This window comes from Leucoraja erinacea, chromosome 18 (genome assembly GCF_028641065.1).
Source record: "Leucoraja erinacea ecotype New England chromosome 18, Leri_hhj_1, whole genome shotgun sequence".
In the NCBI taxonomy this organism is placed as follows: Eukaryota; Metazoa; Chordata; class Chondrichthyes; order Rajiformes; family Rajidae; genus Leucoraja; species Leucoraja erinaceus.
Window position 1 is genome coordinate 32062778 of NC_073394.1, and position 26671 is coordinate 32089448.

Here is a 26671-nt window from a genome sequence, read left to right on the forward strand (position 1 = left end):
CAGGACATGGACTTCTATAAACCTCTGCATAGTAGACTGTTTTGCAATAGACAATAGATGCAGGAGTAGGCCATTTGGCCCTTCGAGCCAACACCGCCATTTAATGTAATCATGGCTGATCATCCCCAATCAGTACCCCGTTCCTGCCTTCTCCCCATATCCCTGACTGCGCTATCTTTAAGAGCCCTATCTAGCTCTCTCTTGAAAGTATCCAGAGAACCCGCCTCCACCGCCCTCAGAGAATTCCACAGACTCACAACTCTCTGTGAATAAATGTGTTTCCTTGTCTCCGTTCTAAATGGCTTACCCCTCATTCTTAAACTGTGGCCCCTGGTTTTGGACTCCCCCAACAACTGGATCACGTTTCCTGCCTCTAGCATGTCAAACCCTTAATAATCTTATATGTTTCAATAAGATATCCTCTCATCCTTCTAAACTCCAGAGTATACAAGCCCAGCCACTCCATTCTCTCAGCATATGACAGTCCTGCCATCCCAGGAATTAACCTTGTAAACCTACACTGCACTCCCTCAATAGCAAGAATGTCCTTCCTCAAATTAGGGGACCAAAACTGCACACAATACTCCAGGTGTGATCTCACTAGCGCCCTATACAACTGCAGAAGGACCTCTTTGCTCCTTTACTCAACACCTCTTGTTATAAAGGCCAACATGCCATTCGCTTTCTTCACTGCCTACAGTACCTGCATGCTTACTTTCATTGACTGATGAACAGGGACCCCCAGATCCCGTTGTACTTCCCCTTTTCCCAACTTGACACCATTTAGATCCAGTAATCTGCCTTCCTGTTTTTTCTACCAAAGTGGATAACCTCACATTTATCCACATTAAACTGCATCTGCCCACTCACCCAACCTGTCGAAGTCACCCTGCATTCTCATAGCATCCTCCTCTCAGTTCAAACTGCCACCCAGGTTTGTGTCATCTGCAAATTTACTAGTTACTTTGAATCCCTTCATCTAAATCATTGATGTATATTGTAAATAGCTGCAGTCCCAGCACCGAGCCTTGCGGCACCCCACTAGCCACTGCCTGCCATTCTGAACCCGTTAATCCCTACTCTTTGTTTCCTGTCTGCCAACCAATTTTCTATCCATGTCAGTACTCTACCCCCAATACCATGTGCCCTAATTTTGCCCACTAATCTCCTATGCGGGACCTTATCAAATGCTTTCTGAAAGTCCAGGTACACTATATCCACTGGCACTCCGTTGTCCATGTTCCTAGTTATACAGGTGCACAACCTTTTATCCGAAAGCCTTGGGACCAGAGACACTTGTCGGATTTCGGACATTTTCGGATTTCAGAATGGAAGATTTTTAGCGTAGATTAGGTAGGTAGCGCGGGCGGCTTGAAAAGTCTGGAGCAGCTGCCTCCTCCCCGGAGACCGGGAGAATCATTGCATAAATGTTAGTCAGTTAGTTTGGAGGGATTTTATGTGGTGGTGGTGGTGTAGGGGTGAAGGGGGAAACTTTAATTCTTAGTCCCCTACCTACCTGGTCGGCGACTCCCAACCTCGCGGAGCTGGGGGCTCCATCCGGCCGCGGGCGGCGCCAGTTGTAGCTCCGACCCCGGCAACTCTACCCCTGGCTGCGAGGCGCTCCAAATCCAGCGCGGCCCGCGGCCGGACGTCCCAGCTCCGAGAATGTCGGGAGTCGGCGGCGTCGCAGCCAAAGATCCTAGAGGAGCTCCGCTATAGGATCTTTGGTCGCAGCGCTGGGATACCAGCGGGGAGCGAGCAATGCCTTACCGGGTCGCCGTGCGGCAAGCTCCGGAACGCTGTGGCCGCCTTCTTCCAACATTCGCGGAGCGTCGCTGGATTTGGAGCCGCGGAGCTGGGGGCTCCGTCCGGCCGCGGGCGGCGCCGGTTGGAGCTCCAACCCCGGCAACTCTACCCCCTGGCTGCGCGGCTCCAAATCCAGCGACGCTCCGCGATGTTGTGTGTCGGCGGCCACAGCGCTCCGGAGCTTGCCGCTGCGACGCCGCCGACTCCCGACATTTGCGGAGCTGGGGCGTCCGGCCGCGGGCCGCGCTGGATTTGGAGCGCCTCGCAGCCAGGGGTAGAGTTGCCGGGATCGGAGCTACAACTGGCGCCGCCCGCGGCCAGACCGGCCACAGCGCTGCGGAGCTTACTGCACAGCGGCCCGGTAAGGCATTGACCGCTCCCCGCCTCTCCGACCAGGTAGGGGACTAAGAATTAAAGTTTACCCCTTCACCCCCCTTCACATAAAAGCCCTCCAAACTAACTGACTAACATTTAGGTTTGTTAAGCAATGATTTACAGATGTTTAAGCGTCTCCCGGTCTCCAGGGAGGAGGCAGCCGCTACAGTAGTACAGACCTGGGTTGACCGTGGGTCGTTTTGGGTCAAGTTTGGCGCCAAACGCGAGCTTTGGTGCGCAGACGACATCTGGAAAAAATGGCCGGTTTTCGGAGCTTTTCGGTTTCTGGAACACCGGATAAAAGGTTGTGCACCTGTACCCTCAAAAAATTCCAGAAGATTAGTCATGCAAGATTTCCCCTTTGTAAATCCATGCTGACTCGGACCGATCCTGTTTGCTATCCAAATGTGCCACTACAGGTATTTCATCTTTTATAATTGACTCCAGCATCTTCCCCACCACGGATGTCAGGCTAACTCGTTTATAAATCCTTGTTTTCTCTCTCTTTCTTAAAAAGTGGGATAACATTAGCTACCCTCCAATCCACAGGAACTGATCCTGAATCTATAGAACATTGGAAAATTATCACCAATGCATTCACGATTTCTAGAGCCACTTCCTTAAGTACCCTGGGATGCAGACCATCAGGCCCTGGGGATTTTTCAGCCTTCAGTCCCATCAGTCTACCCAACACCATTTCCTGCCTAATGTGGATTTCCTTCAGTTCCTCTGTCACCCCAGATCCTCTGGCCACTAGTATAGATTGTTTGTGTCCTCCTTAGTGAAGACGGATCCAATGTACCTGTTCAACTCATCTACCATTTCCGTGTTCCACATAATAAATTCACCTTTTTCAGTCTTCAAGAGTCCAACTTTGGTCTTAACTAATTTTTTCCTCTTTACATACCTAAAGAAGCTACTATCCTGCTTTATATTCTTGGCTAGCTTACCTTCGTACCTCATCTTTTCTCCCCGTATTGCCTTTTTAGTTATTTTCTGTTGTTCTTTAAACATTACCCAATCCTCTGGCTTCCCTCTCATCTTTGCTACGTCGTACGTCTTTTCTTTTATTTTTATACTGTCCCTGACGTCCCTTGTCATTCACGGTCGCCCCTTACTCCCCTTGGAATCTTTCTTCCTCTTTGGAATGAACTGACCCTGCACCTTCTGTATTATTCCCAGAAATACCTGCCATTGTTGTTCCACTGTCATCCCTCCTAGGGTATCTTTCCAGTCAACTTTGGCCAGCTCCTCCCTCATGTCTCCATAGTCCCCTTTATTCAACTGTAACACTGACATCTCTGATTTACCCTTCTTCCTCTCCAATTGTAGATTAAACCTGACCATATTATGGCCACTACCTCCTAATGGCTCCTTAACCTCAATGTCAGATCGCTTGAGATCCAGGGAGAGCTAGCTAACTGGATACAGAATTTGCTTAATGATTGGATAAAGAAATAAAGTGAGTGGTGGTGGAAAGTTATTTTTCATAATCAAGACCTTTAACTAGTGGTGTGCCTCGGGGATCAGTGCTGGGCCCATTGCTCTTTGTCATCTATCGCAACAAGTTAGATGGAAATGTAAATTTGCAGATGGCACTAAACGAGGTTGGAGCGTAGACTGAAAATGGTTATCAATATTTACAAAGGAATCTTGATCAGCTTGGACTAGGAATGGTTAATTTAGATCAGTGTGAGTTGTTGTATTTTGGGAAGTCCAATCATGGCAGGGCCTTCACAGTGAACGAGAGAGCTTTGGGAGTGTTGCAGAGCAGAGGTATCTGTGAGAGCAAGTGTATAGTTCCCTGAAAGTGATGTTGCAGGCAGATAGGGTGGTGAAGAAGTCTTTTCGCAGGCTGGCCTTCATCAGTCACGGAATTGAGGGTAGAAATTGGGACATTATTTCACAGTTATACAAGATTTTGGTGAGTCTGCTCTTGGAGTATTATGATCAATTTTGGTCACCTTGCTTTAAGAAAGGTGCCTTTAATCTGGAAAGAGTACAGAGCAGATTTACGAGCAAGATGCCAGGACTCAAGGGCATGAGTTATAAGAAGGGGTTCGGCAGGTTAGGACTTTATTCCTTGGAGTATTAGAAGGCAGCAGCATGATCTTATAGAGGTGTATAAAGTCATGTGGACAATAGTAGGTCGAAACAAGCACTAGAGGAGATAGATTTATGATGAGATGGGAAGGATTTAATAGGGACCTGAGGGTCAACTTTTCCACACAGAGGGTAGTTGATATATGGAACGAATTATCAGGAGAAGTAGCTGAGCCAGGTACAATAACAACATTGAACCTGTTTACTGCCAAGTTTTTTTTTTCACTATTGGCCATGACCCGAGTATACTCGGGGGGTGGCACTGAACAGATTAAAAAAACATTTGGACAGGTGCATGGATAGGAAACGTTTAGAGTAATATGGGTCAGGCTCTGGCAAATGGGACTAGCTTAGATGGGATATCTTGGTCCGCATGGATGAGTTGAGCCAAAGGAATTATTTTGGTGCTACGTGATTCTATCTCTCCAAAAGAACAGACAACTTTATGATGAAATTGGATGTCTTTTGTACTTTTTGATTCTATGATTGAAATACCTTAGATATAGTAGATCTGGGTCTCTTGAACATTATTGGAAAGTATTTTAAAAGCTTTCACTTTAAAATATCAAGCCATATTAAATTCAAATGAATGTTGCATTGTCTGCAGAGGAAATAACTATTACAAAATGATTGTACCGTTAATATTCTACCAAGGCATGTTAACTAATAAGTTTCAGTTTTGGGACTTTAGTAGATGATTTTCAGCTGGGACACCGGATTTGCTGCTAAAATTGCCACATGGATTGCCATGGTTGCAAGAAATAGACCAACACTATATCAAAGGCATACGCTTGTGAAAAATAGAAAAAAGAGCCAAATTAGAAAGTTTCTAATGTTTGGGACAAAGACCCATCATTTATTATTTGCCTCTGTACTCCACAATTTGAGATGTGTAATAGAAAAAGATCACATGTGGTTAAAGTGCACATTGCCAGATTTTATTAAAGGCCATTTTTATACATTTTTATTCTACAACAAGACAATGCTCACAAACATACTTTTAAAGCACCAAAGAAGTTTTTCTATTACAAATCTCAAATTGTGGAGTACAGAGGGAAATAAATAAATGATGGGTCTTTGTCCCAAACATTATGGAGGACACTGTGTACCTCCCAGTATATTACCACAAGTGGACACTAATGATTTTGTTGGGCATTTATTGCTGAAGCAAGTTGATGGGAGCCTCTTGGGCCATATGTGAATAATGTTCTTTTAAGCAAGGTACCAAGAAGGAGATGGATGCATGGTGCCTATGGGACCATATATTTTGTATGATACTTTTTTTGGAAGGTGTGGCTCAAGGAGGAAAGAGGAGAAGGACTTAAAAACCTGTGTAAAGCAGGTCGCAAATAGTTAGATTTAAATAGTAGGCAAAATAATTAAAGGATTCCATATTGAGTTAAAAATGCTCAAACTTTCTAATTGCTATAACATAACATGGGATTATTATAGGATCGGGGTAAATGGGTGGTTGATGGTGGGCAATTTTATTAGATTGTATCTCTCTATTACTCAGAATTCTGTGAATAAGTATATGTTTTGGCTTTTAAATACTATAATTTTTCTTATTGCTTGTATTACAAGGAAGGTGCACAGTCTGGCCCTGGGATATCAGTCAGTTGCCTTAATTTAAATTTCATCAGTCCTGCTGAGAGGAGTGACCCAAGCAAACTTACAAGAGCTCTGCTGGAATACTTTTACACTGAGCAACACCTGGCTTCACATTGTGCTCGAGGCAAAGGGAAAAACAGTGGGTTCAACATGTCCAGACCAGCTCTTGATCCCGATGTTCTGGATGCAATCAAAGGTACACTACACCTCATTCACTTCAAATTTTAATCATGGTCATTTGTATATTGAAGCCACAAGGAATAAATGAAGCAGCTAAGAGACATTTTCAGTGTATTTAGCTGTCTAATATTTGGTCCCAAAAATTGAAAAGGTATTTCTAGAAAGCACATCTGCTGATCTTTGCCCATCCATTTAAAAATAAAATTGAATACGTTAAAATGGCTTGGTGTTAGTTCAACATTTGGTACTGGTATTATATTTCTGGCCTTTCAATGTAGACCATTATGCCCATAATGAATGGGATAATTTGCAGAATACATCTCCAAAAAGCAACTTATGCACTGACCACCATTTTTACAGCAGCAGGAGGATTACAGTCATTTGAGAACCTGATTTATACTGCTGCCTTTCTTCATGATCAACGGAACATGCCTTTCTGATTGATAGACTTCAACTCCACCTTTGAAGCCATAATCTTTCCCAGTTGCTGTCTCTGGTCTCCTACTGCATGTTATGGCAGGGATTGTAAATAATGGAATAAGAAAATGATGAAGTCCTGCAGTGAAACCTTAGAGCAGGACCTCAAAGTCCCAGAGATTCCAAGATTCTTACCTGCCCCAACAGCATTTTCTGACTTCTTCTACTTTAAATAATGTCATTGTGTGTCACCATAATGTAATAATACATGCCACAGGAAGTGGAAAATTGTATTTACCCTCAGTAAGAGTAAGAAAAGTAACAATGGATGAAACATTTAACAGTAGGATTTCAGTATCTTCATAAATATTATGTGTGAAATTCTCATTCCAGGCTCGCAAAATGTTATTGATATAGTTTACATATACGTGCCCTCAGTTTTGAGTAGTTTGAATTACAAACGTTTTTTTTTTAATCAAATGACAATTGAACATAATGGATAAGTGAGTCAAGAATTCAAGTGATTCAGTTGAACTCAAGAACTTTCCCACAAGTTATTGATTTTAATTTAGTGAAAGGATTTGGATTGATGATTCTGTGACTTGGGTTTTACAAAAAAAGGTCCAATTAATTGGAGCAGGATTTTAAAACATATGAAATAGAACAATGTGCTCTGTCAAGACTGTTGTTCCATATCAATTCCATCTGAAAATAGTTTGATCCTCAGCCCAACTTGTTATCAAACTACTGAATGGTCCTTCCATAAGATAGGGTGTCGTCCCAATCTTCCAACCTATCTCAGTGCTGACCTTGCACTTATTTTATCTGCACTTTTTGTGTAATTGTAACACTATAATGTGATAGCACTATATTGCACACTGGTCTTTTTTTCTATTTGTACTACCCGTTTACTTGTGTATGATTTGATTGATTGATGTATAATATTATTTGAATGGCTAGCACACAAACAAAACTTTTCACTGCACCTCCATACACGTGACAATTAGTTTTAGGCTTAGAGATATAGCAGGAAAACGGGCCCTTCAGCCCATCAAGTCCATGCCGACCATAGATTTCACATTCACACTAGTTCTATGTTATCCCACTCTCACATCCACTCCCTACACACTAGGGATAATTTTCAGATACCAATCAACGTACAAACCCACGCGTCTTTGGGATGTGGGAGGAAATTAGAGCATCCGGAGGAAACCTACGTGGTCAGTGGGAGAACGTGTAAACTCCAGATAGACAACACCTGAGGATCAAACCCGGATCTCTGGCGCTGTGAGGCAGCAGCTCTACCAGTTGCATCACTGTGCCACAATAATAAATAATATACCAATAATGATTTCCTTGAATCATGTAGTATCCAAAAAGATATGAATCCTACCATAAATATATACAATGACTAGGTAACTGCAGCCTATGGAGTGGAGAAGTGTAATGATTTACAAACCACGCAGAAATGTTACCACATCTCTATTCTGAATCTTGTCTACATCTCCATGTTCTAAACTCTCCAGGAAAAGGAACCACTCCTTCAGCATCTACTCTGTGAATCCCAGTCAGCAACTTGTATGTTTAAATGAGATCACTTTTCATTCACCTTTCATTATTATAAACTTCTGCAAATAAAGGGCCAACCAACTTAAAACTCTCCTCATTGGGAATCTGCTTCATGCCAGGAATATTGTAAATCTCCAATGAAAGGAAGTTTATATTTCCTCAAGAGACACAAACAGCACATGAATGGTCTGATCAAAGACCTGTACAATTCTAATTAGCTTGGGTTGCACAGCCTCTTAAGGCCACCTATCTTTTATTTACTGCAGTACATTTAAGGTCGGGGTAAGTTCCCCCCGCCACGGGTACCATGTAATCCCGTGCTGCCTGCTCCATGGTCGGATAGTCGGCGACAAAACCGTCTCCCCCACCTGGTTTGCCAGGTGAGGAGGGGGCTGTGGACCCTCAGCAGGACAAAAAACAAGACCTGCCAAAGGGCGAATGAGCTTCTAGTGAGCCAACGGCCATCCACACTTCAGTAGAAGTTGCGATCACTGTCGTATATAGCATTGTAAGGAATTATGATAAAGCACACACACCGAAATCCTATACTTCCAGCGGTTGAAGTCCACAGAAACTGGACGACAGAGATGTGTGGTGCGTCCGTCACCGTTCCCGTTGGAAACAGGCGTGGTGGAGGAGGCAGTTATAATAGTGGCATTTAAGAGACTTTTAGATAGGCAGATGGACACGCAGGGAATCGAGAGATATGGATTATGTGTAGGCAGGTAAGAGTTAATCTTCGCATCTTGTTCGGCCCAAACATTGGGTACTGAAGGGCTTGTTCCTGTGCTGTACTGTTCTGTGTTAAACAGCAGAGAATGTATTCATATCTGAAATACATTAGGTTTAAAGTCCTTTAAAGTCTTGCAGAAAGTTATTTGCATTGTCAGGAATAACAACCCCTGCTCAAAGGTGAAATGTGTCAAGCTATTGCATGACCTTGCAAGATACGAAGAGGTGAGCAGAACACTATTAAAAATATTAAATATATATATACACACACACACACACACACGCTTGCTTCATGTCATGTGCGTATATACGTACACACATTCGTACACGTGTACATACGTGCATTCATTGCTGCGTACGCACACAGACACCCACATGCACAATCTCTTATTTATTCCACATCTACACCATCCTCCGCTCGCACCGCACTGCACCAAGGGCAATCTATTCTCTTTATCTCCTTCACTGGGTTGAAGCAGTTAAATGTAGTCAAATAAAAATGTCTCTCATCTCCAGTTAGGCTGAAGGAATGAAGAAAAGGTAGGAAAATAGGAAAAGGGGAGATGAGCCCTCAAGTGAAGTGCCTCACCAGGCTGCAGATAACAATTCTCCTCGCGGGCATAGAGACCACCAAGATGCAAACAACCTCATGAATGGGGACTTAATGAAATTCAGCACATACCACAAACAACATTTTGTAATCCCTGCATTCCCTTTGCACTACTCAATTGTAAACATTATCGTTAGAATATGCTGAGATGCTTTGCCTACAGCAAACTTACTTACCAGCCCATTTAGATTACATTTACATTATTTATCCATTTACATTACATTTACATCCAAGTCATTTATATGTATATCACAAACAACAGTTCCCTGCAGAACTCCACTGGTGACAGACCTCCAGCCTGAATGTTGACCTGTCACCACAATCCTCTGTTTTTTATTGGTAAATCAGTTCTGAATCCCTACAAATAAGCCGCTATTAATCCCTACATCTTAATCTTCTGGATCAGCGCACCATGGGGGACTTTGTCAAATCTTCTTAAGCCCTTTGCTCCTCTAGGGCGCATAAGCCATTGACAAATGTCCTCCACCTCACTCGGTTGTTGGCAGTTCTTTCGAGATCTCCCCAGTTGAGCCCACTCTCAGACATTTCTGCCTGGGCACCTCATCACCTGTTCCTGGAGCGACCTCTTTTCCTTTTTCCTTGGGGGTTCCATTTCAGGGCTTGCCGGGTGATGTTTGTGGCAGGTTTCTGAGGGTGTGTCCAATCTAACTCCATTTTCTCCTTCAAATTTGTAAGTCAATGGGCTCCTGACTTGTTCTTTTCCCCTGATGTGGAGTATTCTCCTAAGGCAGGTGCTAATAAATGTTTGCAGCCAGTTTGTAGTGTGTTTTGTTGTTTTCCATGTCTCTGATCTATACAGCGTCACCTGTTTCACATTTGAGTTAAAGATGCATATTTTGGCGTTGATTGAGATGTGTTTTGAGCTCCAGATCTTCCTGAGCATGTTAAACACCACCCTAGCCTTATTGATTCTACTTTTTATGTCTGCCTCTGCCCCTCCGGTGATGTCCACAACACTGCCTAGGTATGTGAATGTTGCTACCTCCTCTAGAGCAGTGCTGTGCATTAGGATAGGGTTGCTGGTTTTGGAGTGGACTTTGTCAATGCCTTCTAAAAATGTTTGTAGGTAACATCCATAGCCCTGCCCTCATCGATCAACTTCATCATCTCCTCAAAAAAACGATCAAGGTAGTAAGACATAATCTGGCGTGTACAAAGCTTTTACCCCTCCCTCTCCTCTGTTTCAGCTGTACAGCCTGTGTTATTGCTCTCCTGCCATAGAGAGCATGCCCTACTCTATTTGCTGTGCAGTTGAGTGTCAGGAGCTATGTTGAACTGTGAAACTCATTTTTTGCACATTTAACATAATCACACACTTGTTTTTTTGAGGAGCACCCAATTTGGCACTAGTATGCAACACAATGATGTTTCAGATGATAAATGTTGGTTCAATCCAATTTCAAGGAAATCGTGTATTATTTCAGAATTGTTTGAATGGTTTACTAAAATTTTATTTTTTAACTTTGCAAACCAAAAACTCTGGGAAGTTATCGTGGTGAGTGTACAGTGGAAGCTTTGGATATATTTTAACCCCATCTATGACATCCTTGCTTCCCTATAATGCCTGGATAGATCAAATATGAAGATTATGTAATACAACTTTGTTCATACTTAGTCCAGTTCTTGGGATGCCTGGATCCATTCTCGATACAATGTTAAGACTGAAGTGTCTTGTTTAATTAATCCTATTTTAGATTATCCATCAAACTAATGTTTGTTCATTTTGTATTTTGCAGCATATGTCCAGCTGAAGTTTGCATACGTGACGGACAAGGCATTTTATGCCATGGTAAACAGCAAATGCAGTGACAGCAGAAAAAAGATTCGTTACATTTTGGGAGTCCGGGACAAACCTGAAGATGCTCCCAAATAGCAGAAGTTTTGTGTGGGTTGCACAGTGGAAATCATGGGGCTAATACTGAAGAAGGAGAGAAGATGGAAGCTGGTGTTGATGGATGTGCACGCTCACCAAAAAAGGAGGAAATGTTTGTATTGTCCACATCAATAATGTCAAACAACCCCAAATCAATTGATTCTACCAGGAAATGACAACCTGAAATGTCAATCCATTTCAGTTTGTTCCCATCATAATATAATTATTTGAATAAATGATCAACCATGATCACATTGAATGGCGGTGCTGGCTCGAAGGGCCAAATGGCCTACTCCTGCACCTATTGCCTATTGTCTAATTGGCTTCAAATTAATCTGCTAATCCATTTGTCCTGATACCCACCACCATGACAAAGCAGTGTATATTTATTTAATTTATTCATTCAGTACATATACTACAAAACAGCTGATGAGATTACTACTACAAAATAAAGTGTATGGAAATTTGTTCTTTATTTGTGCAATTTGACTCATATTGGGTGATGAAATTACTTCTGAGGAAGAGAGCCTTACTCAACGAGATGTTACACAAATGGTTACTAACTAGAAATGACAATGATATTATTAGCAGCACGTTTGTGATTCTAACCCGAATTTTTCCCACCATTTCATTTGTAGTAGTTCTGGCCAAAAACTGTCTTAGTAACTGATTACTTGAGCATTAGATATGTGGTAAATTTGAAGATCATGTTATCTGTAAGAGCATTCAGATTGTCTCGGCCTTTGCACCATCCCCAGAAAATGTTAGGTGCGGCATATCGCAGTAAATGATAAAGCATAATAGGGATACACTTGATTTTCATAGTTTGCTGCTGGATATGCTTCTTATTGATTGCACTTAACCAAAAGCTGGGAAACATGGTCACTGAAGTGAGCATGATTTACTCATTGTGCATTATTAATGCATTTAAATTGCTGGCTTCTGGCAGAACATTTGTTTTCTGCTGGCAGAAAGTGTTGCTGCTGCAAGCCAAGTAGTAATTCAACACATTAACCTCTGAAATATTGAATGTATCTCGAGATGATATAGAAATTTTACTGGTAACACAAATTTTTTTCTGTCATGTGTTTATACATTTGTTCATTTTGTAGCCTCTTAGTCTGCATTTCTGAATTCCATTTGTTAGAATGGACATGTGAACTTGAACTACTCCACACCATCTTCTGATTCCAGACATTGTTGGGGGTGGGTAACATTGTGAAATCCAACTTTCAATTGTACTTGACCCTTCTTTCTATAGTTAATCATCTGCGATGAAGTAGAAGCTCACTGATGTAAAGAGGTCACAATGATTATTTGAAGCACGAAGCTGAACAGAAGAAAAATAAAGTTGTTTTTTTTTACTACTTGAGGATGATAACCCGTTTTTATTTGTTGTGGTAATTAAATTAAAGGTTTATGAGCAAATGATATACTTTGATTTGCACAAATAGATGCATCATCTGCCTTCTATTTAGGTAAATAATAACTTGGTAAAATAAGTCATTTAATTCCACCTACATGGTTAGAGTAGAAATCAATAACTGGGAAAACATATCAAGGCGCTTAGCTTTAACAAGAAGATAAAAAAGTTAATGTTGGTGAGAGGAAACAGTGGGAAACCCTCCTTAAAATTGGAATAGTCTGCTACAGGGAAGAGACTTATTTTACCATATACATGCTCAAAATATTACAAATAGTCACAAAGATAAGCCTGATTATTTTTTATGCATACTACTTAGTAAATGTGACTTCTTTGAACTTGCCTTCATTGGATCAGAAAACAAAGCTATTTAGTCCCTCAGGCTTAGGTGATCTGTGATCTAACTACTTGTACTAACTATGCATTTATACCCTGTAATGCATTTAGATAACAAATATCTTTACTCTTCTTTATCAAATTAGCAATTGACATTCAATAATGAAAATCTATTACACTTATATTTCAAATTAGCAATGACGAGATAAACATTCATTTTTAGAAGGATGTTCCAAATTTCTAATATGTATTGGATGTATTTTTGAACATTAATCCTGAACAATGGGATTTAATATACTTGACACTCTATTTCATGGTCGTAGTTTCTCTCAATCAGTTTCCCCAAAATTTTGAAAATAAAGCAAATCAAATCCCTCAATGTTTAAATTCAGACATGTTCTACTATGTCTACTATATACTTTCAAAATTTATGCTTTAAGGGCCTGTCCCACTTGGGCGACTTAATCCGTGAGTTCTGGCGAGTTTGCCCTCGACTCGTACTCGTAGCATGGTCGACACGAGGTCGAAGGAGGTCTTCGGAACTCTCCTTTATGCTCGAGAGTGGTCTCCGCGTACTCGAGGCCTCAGCTAGGTCGTGGCATTTTTTTCAAATATGTTAAAAAATACCCGCGAGTAAAAAAAAGGTCGCCATGGAAAAAATCGCTACTTTTTTTTCCTCGTAGGTTTAGTCGTAGTAGGTCGGCATGTTGGTCGTAGGCAATCGAGGGTAGTCGAAGGTAGTCGTAGATAGTCTTCATCATAGTCGAAGGGAGATCGAAGGAGGTCGTCTTCACTCTCCACTATTCGGTGTCCAATTTTCCTGAAGTTAGTCGTAGCAAGTCGAAACTGGTCTTCAACATAGTTGAAGGAGGTCTTCTACATGTCATTTTTTCAAACTCTTCAAAACTCACCAATTATGTCGCCCGTGGGACAGCCCCTTTACAATTCAGTTGTTTTTCTGGTGAGTCTAGATTGTACCCCGCCAGTATGTCTTTGTGATGTCCAAATTTGAATACAGCACTCTAACCAGGGCTATGTATAGGTACAACATGGTTTCTATCATTTATTTGCTCCAATGTTAGACAGCTCTTCTGGATATTTTCTGTGTGTCCCTGATGTTTTAATAATCTCTGCATTAAGATTCCCAACTCACTTTGGACAATTACAGTCTTGAGTTTTTTAACTATTCAGCAAGTATACTGGTTATCCTGTTTAGGATCCAACTATGTGACCTTTTGAAATCCATTTAAACACTATTTTTTCTGTTCACAACATATTAATCTCTTTAAAATGCTGCTTGGTTCTGCTCATTAACAAAATTGGTTATGTGGTTGACTTTATCTAAGCCCTTCATATTGCAAGTAGTTGAGGCCCCAACGCTTATCCCTATGAGACACCACTAATCATATCCTGCCAATTTAAGTACTTGTCCACAATCCTTCTACTCCTCGCTGCTTGCCGAATTATCTAACTGGATCAATAATCTTCCTTCTTTTCCAAGGGCTTATCAAAGAAGATACAACTGCATTTATAAAAAACATTAGTTTTATCCTTAATTAGTGTAATTGAATGTGAAATTTAACAACCGATAAAATTCAGCAAGAATATCCAGCAATCTAACTCCTGGTTTGGTCTCCTACTTCTGTTGATTTATGTCATCTTAACAAGCGGTATGCTGAAATAAAGTAAATTGGTTTAATTTCCCTAGATTAAAGAAGGCAACGTTTTCTAGGACTTCTTTTTATTGTCTTCCAATGGCATGTGCTAGAAGAATGTTTGTAGGAAATGCTTCAAATATGAATAATGGTCTCTATAACATGTGAGGACGACGGATGGTATATTCATTGCAAGTAATTGGTGTCTGCAGGTGAGTAGGGGGAAAATGGTGAGGCAAGATCTGTATAACAGAAATCTGGAGTAAAAGATGTGCTTTTCACTGTACTAGCAGAAAGATAGAGCAAATTGACACAATAAATTAAATTATTGATGTTATTCATAACTGGAACCAAAATTAGAATATATTTATTTTTCAGAACTGGAATCTAAACTAGAATATTTCTTTTTTGTATGCCAATGTTTTTTGTTTTTTTAATGCCAAATATTGCTTAAGAATGTCATAAATACTATGAATTGAATATTCTATGATCTTTTGTAAGAAAATGTAGATGATAGATTATGTTTTAATGCTTAAACTTGCTGTGAATTCATTTACTTTTATCTATAAAAGTATATCTAAACTTAGTCGACAAGTGCCTAGATTTGGCTCAGTTTAATCAAACATCTCAATTGAGCTTGTATTCCAGTTCCATTTAATAAGAGGGCATCATAAGGATAATACATTCATCAAGAACATTATGCTGTTATTATTCTGAACGTTGAATTACAATTTATTAATTTTCCAAAAACATATTGGAACACGTTAACAATTTAAGTTCTCTTTATGCCATTAGCACATCTGAATCACTTGGCCCACAATCTAAATGAATGATTTAGCTGTTTGTTATATCGAGAAACTGATGTTGCAGCTATGAATCCGATCAATTGTAGAAATGTTGTGTGGTGAACTCCTAATGCATTGTCTTGGTCTACAAGTAACACCCACTTTAAGAGGATGCAAAAAATATATATCTAGTTTTGTGGTTTTATATTATAAATGATAGGGATTTTTTTCCTACATTTTTCCGATTATCTGCACAATTTTCCCTGGATGCCTTCAATTATGGTTCCTACATTTTATTAAAAATTAAAGTTTCAATAAAGCTCTAGTTCAAATTTCAACAATATTCCACCAAATATGAAAGAATTTTATTCCTGGATTTTTTATTATCTCAGGAGTGACAGTTATGGCTCTTGGTTCCAAATGAATATTGATAGCATTTACAATAAATTTTTATGAAGTTGGTTCTCATTTGATTGTGTAACAGGAAAAGGTCAGGTGGAAATGGAATATTTTTCAGCATAGGAAGAATATTTTTCAGCTTTTTTTGGTAAGACTTTTATGACTGATTGTTTTACAAGCAAACTGTTGTGTATGTGACAATTCAGGTATTAGTAATTTCACAAAGCTTCATTGAATTTTTCAGTAGATATGTTCATATTTTAGAGAAAATCTTAAATTCCCTTTGTTGCTCATGTTATCAAGAAGAAAATATTTTGTATGCTTTGCCACCAATGGAAATTGAAGGAAAAGTATAGAACAAACCAAGTATAGAATAAAACTAAAATCTAAATTTAGCTACAGTGATATAACATTTCGATTTCCTGAACTACAAGTTTACTTCAGGACTGTGCTTTCTTATGCTAAAATAATTGAATTTTCCAGATAATTTGAATTAAACTACCGTAAAAAATGTTTGAGTGAGATGGTTGGCAATGGCAAATTATGTGCCACGGACGTTAAGCCATTAGATTTTGGATTGATATTGGCTCTCATTTGGTACACGTATGTCCAACAGTAGATTTTTATCTCATTTATTTAATTAGATAAAAAATCTCTCTTGTGGACATAAGTGACCATATTCAGTCTTGTATATGAAGTAAAATGATAGTACAGTAACCAACTGTAAATAAGAAGAGCTACATTTGAATTAAGCAGCATTTGTTACTCTATGTTCAAATACCGCTACCCGTGGAATACTCAAAACAGTTCCACGGAATATATTTTAAGTTGAACTTTTACAATATGAAAGGACTGATTCTATATGAATGTATCTTTTCATTGAGAAGAATTAAGAATAATTAAAAGGCATACGCAAGGTGAAATTCTGAAATCAGAACAGAATGTATGAGAATTTATAAGTTAATGCCTAACAGTTTTTAGATGGAGCATGTTAGAACCTTTCTGAAGAATCTCTCAATTTGAAATGCAATTGATATTTCTCTTATGTATCAATTTTTTTTTTTTTTTAATCTTGTGTTTTAATGATAAACCTAGAGTAGTCTGCCTGATTTCTGACGCATTATTGTAAATCTTATGCTAGAATTAACCAGGATAATAACTTGCTTTTGACCCATAGAATTTCTAGCAGTTAAACATTCAAGCCACTGTTACTTCTCAAAAATTTCTGAAGAAATCATTAGTACATGGCTTACGAGTCATAAATGATAATAGAATTAAGCTACAGCAACAAACTCATAATAAATTCAGTAAACCATATCAAATAGTTAGGTCAGTTTAAGACTTCAAGTTTTTAATTTTAAAATCGCCATTTACTTTTAGTACTGCACAAATAGGAGAACATTGTGGCATTTTGCTATGATCTGTAGTATTCCACATGCCGGATTATTGCGGTAACCCCATTTATTGCAGATATTTATATTGCGACCTCAAGCTCTCTGGTGTACCTCATAATCTCCACATTGCAGCATCAATTTTCCTCTTAAATTATTTTTGAGTGTTTTCAGCATTTTGTCTGGCAGTACACTTGATGTACGATCATCTTGGTTGATCTTTATTCCCCAACTGCTAACTTCATTGTTCCTCCCTGACCAAAACTGAATCAACAAGTTTATATTTTGTTGTCTTGTTTACCACAGGTTTCCACCCATATCATCTTTGTCACAAAACCTTTCTCCCCCTCATCAACACTGCAATTCTTTGCACCTTTGCAACTCATCTGTTGTCTATTATTTTGTTGCCCACTGGGTTCACTCATTCAGCCTGGCATCTCACTTAGGGCTTTATCTTTTGTAAGTGTACTCAGCCAAGCACAAGTAAAGGAGACCTTCACCAATTTCCACATCAATAAGACTATGTTAGCACAAGGTACCAGAGAACCAATTGTATGGGTTCCTACCTATTTCCTCCCCCTGCCTGACACCTAGAGTCAGTTTAAAAGCCAAGAATAAAAATTGAATCACATGGAGAATCAAATCAGCATCTTGCTCCATAAAGTAAATTAATGCTTAAGTGTACTGCAGCATTTTAACCTTGTAACATTATCATGAATTTAAAATACATGCTTATGAGTTCTATGATTAAATGCATTACAATTCTTTCAAAACTAAATCGTAAATTAATTGTTATAGTTGCTGGAATGCTGAGTTTTGGAAAACAATTTATTATAGGGAAAAATGCTAAAGCAACAATGAAACCAGAGTCACAAGTGTACTGGACCTGGCTTATTTTGATTTCAGAGAGAAAGGTATAATTGAACCATGTCCAGGTATACAAAGCTAAATCCAATGCTATTGTCTTTGAATCTGAACAGTTGAAAACAACTTCAGATGATGCTGACTGCACACCTCATACACTTAAAGCAGGAATCAAAGAAGAATAGTTAAGACTTCATTATTTGTCATCCTGATTAAAATTGCTCTTGTGTAATGTATGATGAACTTTTATCTTTCACTATTCCATTGAAAGAAATAGATCTGAAACAATAATTCTGCTCCCCATCTGTAGACAAACTTTGACCTGCTGAGTACAGCGTTTTATTTTTACCTCCTGATCTTTACTAGCCGGGGTTGTTCTGCTCTCTCCTTTTTGTTTGTGTCAGGCCTTTAAAGAGACCATTTTTTTTGCATCACCTTATGAGTCCCTATAAACTTTTTTTTGCTTTCCATTAATTTGTGCAGTTTGGCAGGTCCTTTTTTATTGATTTATTTATTGAATTAGCATTTTTTTAATCAACGTGTGTACAGCATCTCAAAAGACATCACAAAAGTCGAGATGCTGCACAACTAATTAAATCTTGGAAGATGGAAAAAGTGGAAGAGAGAGAAAGATTAAAGGTATCTTAAAGATAGATTTTTGAGTAGAGTAATACTATTCAGAGATTGTATTGTGTTAAAGGTCCTACTCTATTATTGTGTTAATTAGTAGTTAAGGGAACTTTTGTTCTCAAAAATACAATACTATGCCAGCGAAGTATGTATCTCACTTGGAATTCTTTGTGAAATATAAAAATAGATCAGTTTTATAAATCAGTAATTTAATGTGGAGCAGACATCACTGAGAGGAAATGGGGAAGGTAGAAATCCAACCTATAGAATTTGTTTGTTGATAACTGCAAGAAATTATTTTTCTGAAATTTCAATTTCAGACAAAATCTTTTAAAATTAAATTGTCTTTAAAAATGATTTCTAAGTTAATAATTATTAACTTAGAAATCATTTTTCAGAAAAAGAATTTCTTGCAGTTATCAACAAACAAATTCCATAGTTTGGATTTCTGTCTTCCCCATTTCCCTAGAAGGTATAACTGGAATTATTCTATAAGACATTACTGTTTCTGAGCTGGGGAAACTCAGCAGGTGAGGCAGCATCTATGGAGTGAAGGAATAGGCGACGATTCAGATCGAGAAGAAAGGTCTTGACCCGAAACGTCGCCTATTCCTTCTCTCCATAGATGCTGCCTCACCCGCTGAGTTTCTCTAGCTTTTTTGTCTACCTTCGATTTTCCTAGCATCTGCAGTTCTTTCTTAAACATTACTGTTATCTAATGTGTTTTCATTAAAGTGCTAAGATAATGCAGGAATTTGTTAAGCGGGCAGGAAAAGTGAAATATAAATTTAATGATACATTTATAAACCTCCCCTTAGCTTATTGAATGAGCTCTCAAATGTTTTGTCTAGAAAATGGTTTAACCAACAGCATAAACTCACTGCACTGACGGTTTACACATGTGAAAGAAAGGTGATAACAATGAAAATTCTCATACCTCATCAATTCAGTTCCCCCTCTCCCACTCCCTCTCCTACCAATGGGTTGACTGGTGCTTTTGTGATCAGCAATTGCCAGAGGAAAAGCAATTCACAAAATTGTATCTTTGACAAGTCACAGATAAAAGACAAGTTTAACAATCACGAACCATTATCATTTTCATTGAGATAAATAAACCTATCCCTGTTGTTTTCATTGCTGTTTACCGTGTTTTGCACATATGTTGTAGGTTTATGATTTTATTTTTGCTCAACATATTTGCTTGGGTTTTATTGTTACACTGGTGATAAATTAAAATGAATAATTAAAGATGAGGTACTTGGTTTTAATTATTTTGTTGTTTAATTTAGAAATTGCTCCTCAGTGTATCTTCTCATTACTCATACATAAGTCTTGGAATTGTGATCTAGTTGGGGGAGGAGGGTTGTAGGGGTTGCTGTGGAAGGATTGAATGTTTTTGCTTTATCCTATGCTTTTTGAAGAATAGAAAATTGTGAAAATCGCATTTGATAATAAGAAAATGAAGAATTAAATAAAAAGGTAAGCAATCCGCTGCAATAGGTGAATCATTGTGAATAAAGGGAATGTTATTGATTCCACTTCAGATTCTGTCAACACCCTGTGAATACCGAAGTGGTGTAAATATGTATTTTATACATTTTGAATCGAATACATGTTTGTTGAACCTTTAGTGTCAGTTGTGACTCAGTTAGTAGTATTTTTGAAGATTGTGTGTTCAATTTCCATTCAATTGACTTGAGCACAACATTGTAAGATAACAATCCAATCCAATACTGTTGGCATGCCACTGCAGTACCTTTAGACACGATGCTGCATTGACTCGTGTGCTTGTGAGTGATCATAGGACAAGAGTGTTACCTCGGGTGTCTTGGTCCATATTATCTCTGAATCAATGTCACTAATTAAAGCAGATTAATTTGTCCACGTAACATTTCTGATTGTCAGAGCTTGCCAGGAGCAATTTGACTCTTTTATATTACAAAAGGGAGTTTGCTCGAGAAAGTATATAATTGACTATAAAGTGCTTATGAAGTTCTGATGTTAATCAAAATTGTCTTTGTTATATCCCTGTTCTCTGATTTATTAAGATTTCGGCAATAAAATGGACACAAAAGGCAATGTAAATTCTAAGGTTAGGAAGGCTGAGAAATTGACCATAATGTTACACATTTTGCTGGCGTGGATATAAAAAATGTTATTTTGGAGTTCCACCATTTAAGTAAAAAGTGCATTTGTTACCAACTAGAGCAAGTGTTCCAAATAATTGTTAGTTTTGTACATAATTTGACATATCACAATAGCACAAAAAAAATCTAAACATTTTATTATTTAAACGTTTTGTGATTCATGGCAATGCAAATTGCAGTTCTTTTCTTAAAAAGACATTTGATTGTGCATAACTAATTTTATGAAGCACTTCAATGTGTATATTTTGGTTTTGTTTACTGGTGATGATGTCAGGCATGAGGGAAGTTTCCCTGTCTTATGAATACTTAATTTTTCATATATTCAAATTATTGGAATACTAATGTTTCATTTTTTCCTCAAATTTGACATGTGATATATCGACATTAGATATGAATGCTGAATGTCCTGATCTTTTAGTGCACACATAGCAAGTAGAGTTACTACTGTTATAGCCGTGGTATGTTGATGCTGCTGCACGTTTGAATTAGAGAATGTTACTTGATGATGTGCTGGTATCATTGGTTTATTTGATTTAACTTTTGGTTACAGTAATGTCAACTGTACTATTGAATCAATCTAAACAATCCTTTTGCCTTTCAAAAAAATATATTTCGCCTTTACTGCTAAAACAGTAATAACTGTCTCATTTTTGTGCTTCTTAATCACAACAGTGCTTCTTAATCACTCCAGTAATCGAAAGAGATTCTGTAGCTGCAAAATGAGAGTAAACCCACAATTGAGACAGCAATCAAATGACAGACAGCAAGCAGCTCCACATCTTAGTAATATACTAACTATTATTTTGTATACACACCCACGATGTCTGTGCTGAATCTTCTTATCCCTATGTATCCTGTGTGCATAACGAAAGTCTGCATTTATAAAGAACTTTTAACAGATTAAAACAGCACAAGGTACTTCACAGGAATGCAAGTCCGTGAAGATTTTACAGTCGGTCCTGTTAAGAGACATGCATAGTAATTTAAATGTACTGGGTTTTTGAGGCGACACATGCAATTGATAAATATTATGAGGCAAATGTGTGCAAACATGCGTAATCTAATCTTTTTTTCGTGACTGTTGGGGCAGACTTTTGGGGCTTGCTCTTCCTTGTGGACACCCTCTTTCCAGTCAGCAGAAACAGTGTTTTTAAAAGGATTTGTTGATACTTTGTGTAGTTTTCTTTGGAGTCATATTCCCCTTGAGTTTACACTGAGAAATTCATCTAATGTTTTGCGCCAGTGGTTAGTCTACTGCCCAGTAGGATCACATGGTATTCTGTTTCATTGCTGTTTCAGCAATCTTGATACATCCAAATTATTTGTACAAATCTAATCCAATTATGAAAGATTGTGTTTAGCGGCTATCTTCTTGAACCACTGATAAGGGAGATAATTATCATATATTTATAATTTATGAAGTTATAATAGGCATCTTCCAAAGCTTTCACAAATATATTGTTATACCATTTTCTTTAAAAAAAAGGCCAGTCAAATTAACAGCAATTTTAATTTATCTTCTATTTATATGAAATTGGAGCCACATTTAGCGATCTATAGAAATCTTTAAGTTGGCTGAGATGCATTGCTCATCCAAAATGCCTTTAGACATTCAAAAATATTGAGTGAAATAAAGTTGCTTTATTTTTCTCATGGGTACAGGCAAGACTTACTATGAAATTATTAAGGCTCATGTATTCCGATTTTAAATCCTTTACAACAGTGCTAAGACTTGTACAATGACTTGTGATACTTTTTTCTTTCAGTAGGAAATTGTAGTCTGTGCGTGTTTCATTGGTTGATGTTATTATTTTCTTATACTCATAATGAAACTATTAAACTTTTTCACATAAATATATTTTTAAAACAGTTTAGATTAGCAACTGCTTTGCTTCCTTAGTTGGCTTCCTGACATCCGCTATCTCTAGCTTCCCATAATATTTTAATCCCGTTTAGGTGCTGGTGTTTTTTGAATTGGTATGATCATTATATGGAGGTTGCTTTACCTTTTGTATCTCTTCCACTTACCATGTACCCCCAAGGAAGAAAATAATCTTTGCACAAAGATGAATCAAGATCATAATCAACATATTGCTAAATTATTAGATGGAATGTATCCTGACATAACACTGGTTCAGTCAGTACGGATATTAGAGATGTTTTCAACATTGCTTGTAGAGTTGATATGTTAAAGCGGAGGATATAACCAGGTGTTCACTAATTAAGAAATATAAGAATTTAGTGAGTCGACAAATGGTATCTGCCTCATGTATGTATGTTTTCTCTTAGATGTGTGAATAATATGTCAATGTTAATTATTATACCATTCATTTTTTTGTATTTGAGCCTTAAACATAGGGGTTTTAAGCTGCAAAACATAATATTGAATGCATTCTGACTAAATAAAAGGGATTTTGTGGTAGAAGGGTTTTAATAGATGGATGTGATTGTTTCTCTCTCTCTATGCACTTTTTATATTTTACTATTTCATTGTACTGATCAAATTGCACAAATGTACAAAACAGAAACGTGACAAATCATATTCTATGGGGTCGAGTGTCCAATTGCCATTGAAGAAAATACCATTTATTTTATATTCATTATGGATTGTAGTAAACTAACATGGTCATTTTATTTTTTTTAATCTCAGACCATTAGTTTAATCTCCTGGTGTTAATGGTCAAGTGTATTTAGGATTTGTAATAACCCAATAGTTTGGGACATCTGTCAAAGGCACCATATAAATAATTGCATTGGAATATGTTTTCTGTAGATTGTGTATGTAGCTAAAGTTGTCTTACTTTGTTGAGGTTTTTTTTAATGGATTCTCATAGTATTTTGCACTGTGGCAATAGAAAAAGGTTGCTTTGCTTGAAGTAATGGTTCAATGGAACAATGATCTTCATAGAATTACTGATGTCTCAATATCATCACCTGAATAGGTTTTAACACCTTCCACGCAATGTCATACTATTTTTAATTGGTTTAGATTATTTAATTTATTTAAGTCTTCTCTAAACTGTAAAGATGTGTTATGTCGGATAGACTCTGACCTTCAAAGTGGTTAAGAACTTCAAAATATTTCTCTAGGTTGGAATAATTTCAAAGTCGCAAAGATAAATACAATACTATATAATAAAAAGAAAATAACAATTTTCTCTGTCAATAATGTCCGAGGTTTTCCGGTCGGATTTTTAACTTCAGGTGCGTGAAAGATATGTGATTAATCTCAAATGGCTCTTTTTTGGAAATGGCTCCTTACTTTGTGGTTTATTGACTTGCAGCGAATGGCTTGAAGTTGCTATAATTTCCGTGAAAGTCAAGCATTCTCCATTCTAGTCTAAGTACTTGTTTAACGGCATAATATACGTTAATTACTGCCAGCCAACATTCCTGGTTCTAAATATTAAGTATTCCCAGTGTACAGAAATAATTTTGTAGGTTTTTTAAAAATATGATTTTAATGTTTTATATATCATTTCTATTATCTCTCCTTTAATCCATGTCTTTTTCTCTCTTTAATTATGCTTAAATCCAATTTTAAGAAGTTCTTCCGCTATAATTTGCAATTTATTTTTGGTACTTGCTCGGTTAAATGCAAAATCGTTCAGCTTGCTTGACACTCGCCACAAGATTGTTGACTTGTGTTTTCAGTGACCTGCCGCTTAAGAAAAAATTAAAAGCTATTCCACAAGATCTAGTCTAATTGATAGTGGTTGGATTGATTCCATCCAACTGCAAAATACGTGATAGTGATTAGATTGAGGAAAAAAGAGGTTGAACTTTTCATTTCTAAACATCTTTTTCTTATTTTCCTCACCCTAGCTCAAGAAGGGCAGACTCCTGTCCCAGTTGTCATGGATGACACAAGTGAGCAGGAGATGGATTCAGCTGACGAGTCGATGTCCAATGAGATTCTGGCCACCACAGAAGAAATATCGAAAATATCGACTGGTACAGGCCGGAGGATCAGACGCTTCAAACATGAGTGGCTGAAAAAGTTCTGGTTCCTGCGCTATTCACCCACTCTGAATGAAATGTGGTGCCATGTTTGTAGGCAGTACACTGTTCAGTCCTCCAGGACATCAGCCTTCATCTTGGGCTCTAAGCAGTTCAAAATCCACACTATCAAGTTGCACGCCCAGAGTAATCTTCATAAGAAATGTTTGCAACTTTATAAACTAAGGATGCATCCAGAAAAAACAGAAGAGATGTGCCGGAACATGACGCTGTTATTTAATGTAGCCTATCACATAGCATTTGAAGGAAGGCATTTTTCAGATTTCAGACCATTGGCTGAACTTCTGAAAAAATGTGACTTAAAGATTGTTGATCAATACTTGAATGAGGGAGACTGTCAAACTTTAATTCACCACATAGCAATGTCTTTTCGTGAGGATCTCCTTGAGAGGCTCCGGGTGTCCCCATTTATGAGTGTGATTTTGGATGGGCAAACAGATGACATGATTGCTGATAATGTTGCCATCTACATTCAATACGTTACCAACGAGGGGCCAGCTGCTACAGAGTTATTGTGCCTACAGGAATTGAGCTCTGCAACAGTGGACGGTTATACACAGGCACTGGACAGGGCCCTTGGGGGCATAGGGATCAAATGGAAAGAAGAAAAAATAATTGTTGGTCTGGGGGTCGATGGAGCCAATATGACAACAGGACTAAGGGCAGGTTTAGCCATGAAGATCAAAAAGGCTTTGCCTTGGCTACTCTCTGTCCCATGTGTGATACATAGACCTCACTTGGAAGTATTGGATGCTATTAGTAGCAAAGAACTAACCTGTTTGGAAGATCTAGAGAATAACCTGAAACAATTGCTGAGCTTCTATCGATATTCCCCCAAACTCATGTGTGAATTAAGAGCCACTGCTGCAACACTCTGCGAGGAGACAGAATTCCTGGGTGACATTCGTGCTGTCAGGTGGATCATTGGAGAGCAGAATATCTTGAGTGCATTGATCAAGGATTATTTGGAAGTGATAGCTCATCTTAAGGATGTTAGTGCTCAGACCCATAAAGCAGATGCTGCTGCCATTGCTCTGGCTCTGCTACAAGTTCTTGATGGACTATCAGTCAGTTAAGCTTATCTATTTTTTGTTAGACATTATTGGTGTTCTTACACGGTTGGCGTTCATTTTCCAGGGTGATCACCTTCTCATTACCCATGCGGATGAAAAAATCGAAGAAGCCATTGAAGAGATAAGTAGATTGGTGGAATCACCAGGAGAATATCTGCAAGAGTTTGAGGAGACCTTTCACGAAAACTTTCATGGTGTTCCTCTGCAAAAACTAAGAGTGGCAGAAGCCAAGTTTAATTCAATAAGAGAGAAGATTTGCCAAAAAACGCAACTCATTCTAGCACAAAGACTGGATTGCAATAGCCGTATCATTATTAGAGCATGTCAAGTGTTTGACATTACGACGTGGCCCCAAAATGAGGAAAACCTGATGAGTCATGGTGAAGAAGAAATTATGCACATATATAAGCACTTTGAAATAATTCCATCTTTTACAAAGGAAATTGGTCTGGATGGCAGAGACATTCGGGGTAGTTTATTGCAGGAATGGCGGGAGTTAAAATCTGAATGCTACAACAAGAATGGTTTCAAAGAGTTGAGCTGTCACATCTTTAAGTATAAACAAAGATTCCCAATACTAAACAGAATCATTCAATTATTGCTTGTTCTGCCGACTTCAACAGCAGCCTGTGAGAAAAGTCGTGGTGCCTT

General features: G+C 38.2%; 1 protein-coding gene across 1 annotated transcript in view; it reads left to right on the forward strand.

Moving 5' to 3' along the window:
• Window positions 1-13110, forward strand: part of prdm11 (PR domain containing 11) — a 73007-nt gene extending 59897 nt beyond the window's left edge. The window contains exons 9-10 of the mRNA XM_055649743.1: window positions 5869-6091; window positions 11161-13110. Of these exons, the coding sequence (XP_055505718.1) occupies window positions 5869-6091; window positions 11161-11297 (360 nt within the window). The 3' untranslated portion in view covers window positions 11298-13110. The remainder of the gene's footprint in view (window positions 1-5868; window positions 6092-11160) is intronic.
• The last annotated feature ends 13561 nt before the right edge of the window (window positions 13111-26671 follow it).